The sequence below is a fragment of the Ceratosolen solmsi genome, unplaced genomic scaffold (assembly GCF_000503995.2).
Source record: "Ceratosolen solmsi marchali unplaced genomic scaffold, CerSol_1.0 scaffold7, whole genome shotgun sequence".
NCBI classification, from domain to species: Eukaryota; Metazoa; Arthropoda; class Insecta; order Hymenoptera; family Agaonidae; genus Ceratosolen; species Ceratosolen solmsi.
In genome coordinates, this window is record NW_011948413.1 from 8,970,309 (window position 1) to 8,979,988 (window position 9,680).

The window sequence follows — 9,680 nt, forward strand, 5'->3', positions numbered from 1 at the left end:
TAAGAGCGGCTGTTAATGAGACTTCTGACGTATCGGCTATTCAAATTTTTGAATAAAACTTGCGTAATCTTGACATATGGTAAATAACATCGTCGACCTTCGAGCGCGGAATGTTACGCGCATGGTTAAACCAACGCGTGGAAATACCGAATAAGGATGAAATGGATTTAAAAATTACAGAAGGCTAAAGGCGTATGCCAGTGACGTAACTCTAAATCGTTGGCGAACAATAATTGCTTTTTATTTAGTTGGCCTTTTGATAATAAAAATTGCGTCGGAATGAAACATTCCGACTCTGCAATATAAATAGTCGCTGATCTTGATATAACTTTTCGATTAGGTAAGCCGAGGCAATTCCACTGACAAAAATACAAATTCCCGGGGCATAAAAATAATAGATTGAAAATTTCTATTGGTACTGGCCGAGCCCGAGACATGTCCGGATAATTCATAAAAAGTTTCGAGCTTTAATTTTAATTCCACATGGTTTGCCGATTAACCATAAAAGGTACGTGTCATAACTTGGCAATATCGCCAAGGAATACGTGCACGTTTGATCGCATGGCGTTTTACGAGGTGATATCTAAATTTCCACTAGGGTAAAGAAAATTTCATTTAAGACTATGTAAACAAAGGGTAACTGCCAATTTTAGAGAATCGAAAAATCGATCGCGTGGCACGAGCTCGTGTATCTGTAATCGTACTTATCTGACCTCTCCTCTCCCACACCTGAGCCCTCACCCCCCACCCCCACGCCAAACTCCTTCATTCTCTATTCCAATTTCTCTCAACGTATCGCGAAGAAAAGAGGAGGAGGGGGCAGGAAGGTGAGAATGAGGCGGAGGAGAAGAAAAAAACTATCGATATGCGATAGAGACTCGCTTGTTCTCTCTCTCTCTCTCTCTCGCTCTCTCTCTCTATCTCTCTATCTCTCTCGCTCTCTCGCTCTCTCGCTCTTTCACTCTCAACAAGCTTGGAAAGTATCAGCTTCCAGGAAGAAAAGAGAGGCACCTTCTTACCTCGGTCCTTCGCAGCCTCACTCCGTAACCTAAGCCCCATATACTCATTCCAGCCCCCCCCCTCCCCTCTCCTTTCCACTATGTGCCGCTGTTGTTCGTCGTGGTCTTTCTCGATCCTTTTTTCCAGCCCGGGGCCGCTTACCTCGCAGCTTAGATCGTTCCTCGTGCGCAACGATTGAGAGCGCCAACGCGCATCCAGGAAAACGATCGAGCAAGAGAGGGAATATCGGTGTATCGGCTGAACCGATCTCGGACTTTACTTTCCTCTCCCTCACGTCGGCGCTGCCTGGTACGCAGGAGAAACCAACGCTACGGATGAAGAGAGAGAGAGAGAGAGAGAGAGAGAGAGACAGAGGGAGTGAGATGACTGTCGATTATTCGGTGTCTAAACAAACTAGAAAAGGAGAGGGCGTGATGAGAGGGAGAAGAGGCCAGAGAAAGACGGGAGGTAAGAGAGTCGGAGAATCGGTCCAGCCGGGCGAGGCAAGTCTTCGTCCGTACGCCTCTTTCGTTTAACAAGGACCTCGTTATGGTGTGTTATAAGAGTGTGTGGGTAAGCAGACCTTGCTAAGGTCGTATAATGAGACGCGAGGAAAGAAAGAGGTAAGACAAGAGAGTTAGAGTGGAAAAGAGTGGGACAAAAGAGGAAGAAGTAGAGAGAGAGAGAGAGAGAGAACGAAATTAAAGGTGGAGGCATTTCGAGAAATTCATTTAGGTAATTCTTTGAGTAATCACTCTTGACTTCTTTACGTCTACCGGTTGCCCGTGTTTAACCATATTTCTTGCACGGTCCCTTCCTACCTCTCTCTCTCACTCTCTCTCTCTCTCTCTCTCTCTCTCTCTCACTCATCTCCTTTTCTCTGCTTTTTATCCTATAACTCGGGTCTTTTATTCCTGGTTAACTGATAATTTTCCTCCACTCGTTCCTGCTCAATAACGATTATTGCTAAAACGGTAGTTTAGGTGGAGACTCTGCAATAGCGTCGTGCATAATGTGGACTATGTATCCACTATTTTCCGGACTACATTTCACCTTTCTTTAGCGTTATGTATTAAGATACGGAATTATGCAACACTTGTCACCACACAATTATCCGAGTAATTACTATTCCAATCAACGTTTGCGCAAAATCAAAGATATTTGAATTATCAAAGGCAAAAAATACATGGACTGTCGATCCATTGTACGCTCGACGATTTTTACATTATTAATAATTCTTCGGATAATATATCGCTCTAGCTGCTGACGTTCAGCCATTGCATAATATTTGGTGTATTAGTGGCGATAGCAGGGCCAATAATGCTATGTCAAATTAAACTTTCGCTCGAACAATTACGGATAGCGGCTAAGAAAAATTTGAAATAATCGACGACTCCAGTCGTCCCCACTACTCGATCGGACACTTTTCCGACTGGCGACTCCCAAAGCACCCGGCACGCTTCATTATTATTATTTTATTTTTTTTCCTAACGGTAACGCACGCGTCACGCCAAAAAAACGCAGAGTACGACATTCGGTTTGCCTGCCGATCGCTCCTCCCCTTGCCCATACCCCATTATGCAAATTCGCGTGCACGGATGCGCGCGTGCGTGCGCTTACGAGCAATTATCAATGTGCGCAAATATTGAAATTCACGATGCGTAAAGTTGCGGCACGCGGACAAGAAGCAGCCGGAGCTTTATTCCTCGCTTGCTCGTTCATCGCCCATGTAAATGGACAGGGCCCGCGTGAAACGTAAACAAAAGTATGGAAGGAAAAGTGTAGCGGCAGAAGCGCACCGAGTTTCCCCCTACGCGGCTCCATACGACAATTCGCAACGGCAATTGTTGAGATATGCTACGACGATGCAAAACGAAGGTCTGAAGGAGGATGATAGACGGGAAAGAGAGTGCCAACGAATGAAAGAGAGATGAAAAAAGTCCAAGCACAAGTGCACACAGACGACTCTTTCCGTCTTCTCGGCTTTCTTTTTTATTACTCTTACGCGCGCGCGAGTTACTGCTCGGAATAATGGATCGTAAACTCTTTTTTTCTCATAACTTTTTCCTCTCGTTTTCTTTATTTGTACTTGATTTTATTCTTTTCTCATCTTATCCCTTCGCTTTCCTCTCGTATCCTCACCTTCGCCCCCCCCTCACACTCTCTCTCTCTCTCTCTCTCTCTCTCTCTGTCTTCCACCCATCTCCATCCTCCAGCCCTTGCCTATTCGATATTATCCTGTTCTTTATATCTGAAACGATTATAGATAAGACATAATTTTTGTTTACTTTTACGAATTTCTCATAAGCGTTAATCGTTTTTATTAACCCAGATGGCGATTTAAATGGCAGATTAATTGGCATACTTTACATTAATTATATTTTATAAATAATTGCGTTATTATTTTAATTTAATATTACGATCAATTTTATAGCTGTCGTTTGGAATTTTAAATAAAAATTTTTTTTCACTACTCGCTAGAGAGTTAATGTCAACTTAGCGGAATCGTTTAACTAAATTCCCTGTATTTCAACATTTTCTTTCTTTTTCTTTACTCATTTATTATTACGTCGCAATTAGTCAAGTCACGCAAATTATTTTATCATCTTCTCGTTCCTTTAATACAGCAAGGATAAAATAATCGTAATTTTAAAATACATCCAGTTAAAAATTCTATTCGCTGCGTAATCATATCGATTACTTTTATAGCCCCTAAGACAAACCGAAATTATATTAATCGCAATACTCTCTCCCCGCAATTCCTTTCTCGTGTCCGAGTGATAACGGGACCACAAGAGCCTTCGCAACGAGTCTTCCCCATCCCTCCCACGAAACACACAATAGACGTCGCATCGACGATATTATTACGTAGTCGACGAGATGTCTCGTCAACGTGACAAAGCCAATATCTCGCTCGAGATATTTCACTCCATGGCTTGAAGAAAGTCAAACAACACGGCCCAATGGAGACGGATTTACAAAATCCGCTTGGGGGCGCGATTCGTCTTTTAATCCTCTTACTCAGCGACGGAGAGGACGACTGGGACGGAGACTGCACGGAGTCTCTGTGTTTCATTCCCGTGCCGACGAGCACAGACACGACTAGGTCACGCGAATTTGCAATTAATCGAATTAAAGAGTCCAACCGACTCCCGAAATACAAGCGAGAGGAGGCTTTAATGGTTCCAAGTTTTTTCGCCTGCGATCCTCGCATGTGGAGGCGATACGCTACTGGGGCAAACGAGTGTCAATCGACTCGCAGCCACTCTTGGGAGGTTCACTTTAATCGTCATATTCGTACGTTTCAATTGTCTGTGCAACCGTCGTAGAACCGTCGTTTGCAAATTTCTTCAAGAATTTAAAACGTATATGGAGAGGGGAGGGGAAAGTAATTGATGATGATTCATTAGGACCTACGCAAAATTAATGCAAATTTCCTCTAATATCCAATCAGAATATTTAAAAGGCGTATATGCAGCTACAGTTATGCTTATTTCTATCGAATTTAATAAACATTTATTGCAAAGCTTTTATTTCACCCTATCACGTACTAATAGCCATAAATAATCGGTAATTACAATTTATAATTCCTTATAATAATGGCACATTAAATTCTTATCGGGCTATTAGCTGCGAAATATTGATTCATTAAAATGATCTTTATAACACACGGCTTTTTACCTGTAATTTAATAATGCACCACGATAAAAGTATTTAATTCATTATTATTAATTATAAGAAAAATATTTATTGGCTTACGGCATGGTTAGAAACGATAATTTTATCAGCTTTGTCATACTTTTTATCGAGAGTACGCCGATATTATCTCGCTAACCGCATCGACAAAGTATTCGTAAGCGAATTGTCGTATAAACATTAAAAAAAAAAAAAAAAAAAATGTACATGAAAGTGTACATAATTTTCAACAAAAGAATATTTAAATATCGAAGGACTTTCTTCCACTTCGTACAGCCCCTCCCTCGCCACTAAAACTAATGCCCTAACGATTTTAATTTTTACAAAAGGCTGTATCTATTCTGTGGATTAAACGTGGCATTAGGCGAGGCATCTTAACTACAATTTAAATTTAAATAAGAGACCGAACATTCGTCGAGGGATTAACAATTTTAAGGCGCCAACCATCACGAGCACCTTTTCATTAAATCCGCAATTGTTATCTGCAAAAGTCTTAAGCGCTCCGCCGCAAATTACAATAAAATCAAAGGATTAAAGAAGTGACCGAGCGACTGAAGCACTTGGCTCGCGAGCAATATGGCTGATAATTTAAACGGGATTACTTGGGCGTCAAAGTGAGAAAAGACGGGAGCAACGGGAAAGAAACAAATGCGAGACGCGATTATTGAAAATTAATTGGCCGTCGCGAACGATTACAATTCCAACAACAAGTACTCTTACCCAATACGCGTAAAATAATGTTCAAAGGCACTCTTAACACATTTTACAGAGCGGCATTTTTATTATCGCGCCATCTCCTTTGCACAAGATCTTTGGCCACGTTTATCCGTAATACCAAGAGCAATATAATCCTCGAGATACAAAATCCTCGCTGCCCTCGAGGGTCCCGGGAAATTTTTTACCCTCGTAGCTCCTTCCGCGTTCACATCCCTCATACGTATCCACCCCCCCCCCTCCAAATCCCCATCCCCATAAGCCGTCCAACCCCATAAGCCGCTTGATCAACGGTGCATTTACACGGGGTCAACGAGAGCCGGACGTCCGGGATAAACCCTACGTCCTACGCAATGGCTGGCCTTGTCCTTCCAACGCTTATGTATCGCTTGTCAAAGACGGCGGGCGCTAAGCGAGGAAAAATCTGGACGCGAGCCATGCTTAATTGTATAATAAGCGCGACGGGTGTGCGCGTGCGCCATCACGGGTATCGTAAATAATGATGTCTGTCGTGAGTTTGCCTAGGGCTAATGGCTTCGATACCTCGCGACAAAATAGTAAATCATCGCAGAAGATGGCGATGTCGCGTAGAAGTGCGAGCCGCGCCGGTGCCACGTTTTGCCCGGTACCGAGGAGCCGAGTAAACAATGAGCGACTGTAACCTCCCCCAACCCCCATCCCCCATCCGCTATACACCCAGATATATGTATAAATAGCGAAATAAGTAAGGCTCGGCCGATGTGATTCACTGCTAATAATTCATTCGGGCGTTATTTTATTTAAATGCGAATTTCGCGCGCTTCGAAGGAGCCAGGGGGAAAGATTTACTGGCAAAGGCTTCATCGAATTTTCAAAAGCAAACGCCCACTCCCCAAAAAAAATATGACATATGTATTTTTCACGGCTAAAGTCATATTGATAATAAAAATAAAAACAAAGTATTAGAATAAATAGTCTCCAGTCCCTCCCCCCCCCCGGCCCCGGCCCCGGCCCCGGCCCCGGCCCCGGCCCCGGCCCCGGCCCCGACCCAATCAACCCCTGACCGCTCTCCCTAAACGCCAATCCCCATCACAGTTTGATTCGACTTGACAATAACAGTGCGGCTTTGTCGCACACAAGCCGGATCGAGACGGATTTAATCCAGAATGCGCGTACTTTCATATTATTAATCTCTTTTATTATTTCGTCTTTTTGTTAATAAATCTGTTTGTAGAAGTAATAGTGCGAGGGCTCCGCGCGAATGCACACTCGCGGCTAGAAATTTTATAAGGGACAACAACAGAGTACTTGACGATAAAGGTCTTTACTCTTTCCGAGAAAATCATTATGCAGGCCGTCATTAAACGCAGCCTTTACTTTATAGGTGCACATGCATACATATACATATACATACATATATATATATATATATATATATATATATTATTCTCTTGAGAGGCTAAAATACAATTTTGAATAATTTACGCTTGAGCTCGGCCGTTGTTAAAGATAAACAGTTGGGCAATGGTACTTTGGCGTAAAATTTATCATTTAACACGTAGCACTCGATTGCGGATCAGGCAAATTTCTTTTTCCCGACCAACGCTATATCCCTGCCTATTTGCAAATATAAAAATCATCGGCGATTATGAGCTTTAAATAGAGCGCGAGTGAAGAAAAAGAAAAAGTGAGCCTTTTAAGCGACGAAGCATGCAATCGACGCGATTTGAGAACAGTTTCCACGTTTCTACGAGGAGAGCTCGTCCTGGACAAATTTCTGGTTGAAACCAAACGCCCACGGAAATTAAGATGAGCGCATTTAAAGTTTCTATTTACAAAGCTACGGCACGTAGTCATTGAAGAATAGCGCGCCGTTGATTACGTATGTTCATCTAACTTTAGACGCTCGATTTAACGTTGTAAAGTGAACGTTGCAACGGAGTAACGGAGCAAAAAATTCGTTAAGCTCCTCAAGGACACGTGCCTTAATTGATTATCTGCCAGATTAATAATAATAATAAAATCCCGTCCAGGGTAGCTTGCGAGCTAACTTTAATAGCTAATTGCTGGACGTGAACGATAGTCCTGTGGATAAACGAGAGGCCGTTAATTCAGTTTTCCGAGGAGCGTTTTCGCGCAGCCGATTGTGCCCGGCGAATAACAATGACCGAGGATTTTAACGTTATATCGTCGAAGAAGGGACGAAGGAGTCGTCGATTACAGCCTGCCGCGGTTAACCTCGGACGACCCGACGGATTCTCGCTCGGCCATTTACGCGTACTTTTACCGGCTTCTACTCGCGGGTGGATTAACGAGAAAATTCGCGCCCAATGGCGGCAACTTACAATCGGAGCGCTCGAGGGGCAGCTGTCGCGACATTTCAACTTCGCGTAGCGCGATGTTGCGGTGCTGCTACTCGAATTACGTTACTTAAAATCCGCTACTTAATTGCCGCCTCGCTCTTTAACGACGCTGCTTTATGGAATTCTCCCTACTTCTTCTAGCCCGAGTGTTTCACGCCAGGCCAACGCGCTTCTGTGTACGACTCGCATCACACATGTTTTTTGTTTCATCTTTCTTGTTTCTTGTTTTTCCTCTCTTATCCATTTGTTCATTGTTTTTTGTTTTTGGCTTTTTGTTTTTTGTTTTTTGTTTTTTGTCTTTTGTCTTTTGTCTTTTGTCTTTTGTTTTTGGTTATTGCCCTGTCATTAAACAACACGGTGGCATTAATGCAGCTGTCCGTCACTCCACTTCTTCTCGTATCATTTAGTGAAAGAGTAAACAATCAATTGTGCGTGCTACACTAAAGTTTTGTGCATCGATACTAGGAAATTGAATAGCGAATGGAAAATTGATAATGTTCTAATGACAAAAATCTACTAAACTTTGACATCAAAGATTAAATGATAATAAAGCTCGATTATTAAATGGGCATCTTCCTAATGAGTAATCGCTACCTCCCTTCATTTGACGTACGTCCAAATCTCATTTAAATATCAAAGGAACTGCTGGTCAAACATAAATGCACGCTTGTTTGTGTGCATTTCCCAGTACTAATGCGAAGTCGTTAATCGTTCGGTTAGAGAAGCCTACAGCAGCAGCAGCAGCAGCAGCAGCAGCAGCAGCAGCAACAGCAGCAGCAACAGCAGCAGCACGAGAGAGAGATGTACCAAGATTATAACTAAGAAAAACATTGGACTCGTTGTGCATGGCTACGGTCGGGTACGTAAAGAAAACGCAATTAAACCAAAGAACCTTTGTTTTTGTCATATTGTTTTGAATGCCTGGCGACAAGACACTGTCGTCCTCGTGTTGTTTCGTGCTGCTGCTATTGCTGATGATACGTCCGTGGCAAAGGTCGTTGGATGGATAGTGTCGGTAAAGTCGGTGCAACGATCAAAGTAAACAAGAAACTGATTACTCACCCATAAGCTTGCGGACCTCCGCCTGACTGAGGAAGAGGTTGAAGAAGCCGGCGGCGGGTGCCAGGAGGCAGGCGACCAGCGCCGTCCACGCGATGAATCTGGACATGGCGGGCACGGCCAAGGTCAGCATCATCAGCACGAAGAGCTGCGGCGGTAGTGACTAAGTTTGCGATGAAGGTAACGACGACGACGACGACGACGACGACGACGACGACGACGACGACGACGACGACGACGACGACGACGACGACGACGACGACGACGACGACGACGACGACGACGACGACGACGACGACGACGACGACGACGACGACGACGACGACGACGACGACGACGACGACGACTATGGCACGTTGGCACGTTAACGGGGGAACAGCGACTCACCCGGTATTGGCACGCGCATCCTGGTCTCCGGTCCTTTTGCCAGTCCGAGGCTCTACGACGACGAGGGACGAGACAAGAGGTTAGACAACGAGGCAGAGAGGAGGCTACCGAGGAAGCACCGGCAAGAGGAGTTCGCTCGCGGGAACCCGAAACGGTTGTGCCGTGGCCGCCATCGGCGGACTAGTCGTTCCACACTGCTGCGGTGAGCCGCGCCGAGGTCGAGCAGCGCCGCGTGCCGGCCCTCTCGGGCGCATGCGCCCGAGACACGCTGCCACCCGAGCGTCCACGAAAAGTCCCGAACGTCTCGCTTTCTTTATTATTTTACGAAGTTGGGAGCGCGCGAGAGAGAGAGAGAGAGAGAGCGAGAGAGAGAGAGAGAGAGAGCGAATGAAAGCGAGGGGCTCGTTTTCTCGTCTCGCGCCAATCGCTACTACAACGGCACTAGGAGGGCTCTAGCTAGCACTAGCGTTGCCACTGCCACTG

At 44.6% G+C, this 9,680-nt stretch overlaps 1 protein-coding gene across 1 annotated transcript in view; it reads right to left on the reverse strand.

Annotated features, from left to right (window-relative positions):
• dnt (tyrosine-protein kinase Dnt) overlaps positions 1–8,994 on the reverse strand; it is a 59,322-nt gene extending 50,328 nt beyond the window's left edge. Inside the window, 1 exon segment of the mRNA XM_011506438.1 lies at positions 8,814–8,994. Coding sequence (XP_011504740.1) covers positions 8,814–8,946 — 133 coding nt within the window. The 5' untranslated portion in view covers positions 8,947–8,994.
• Positions 8,995–9,680: the final 686 nt, after the last annotated feature.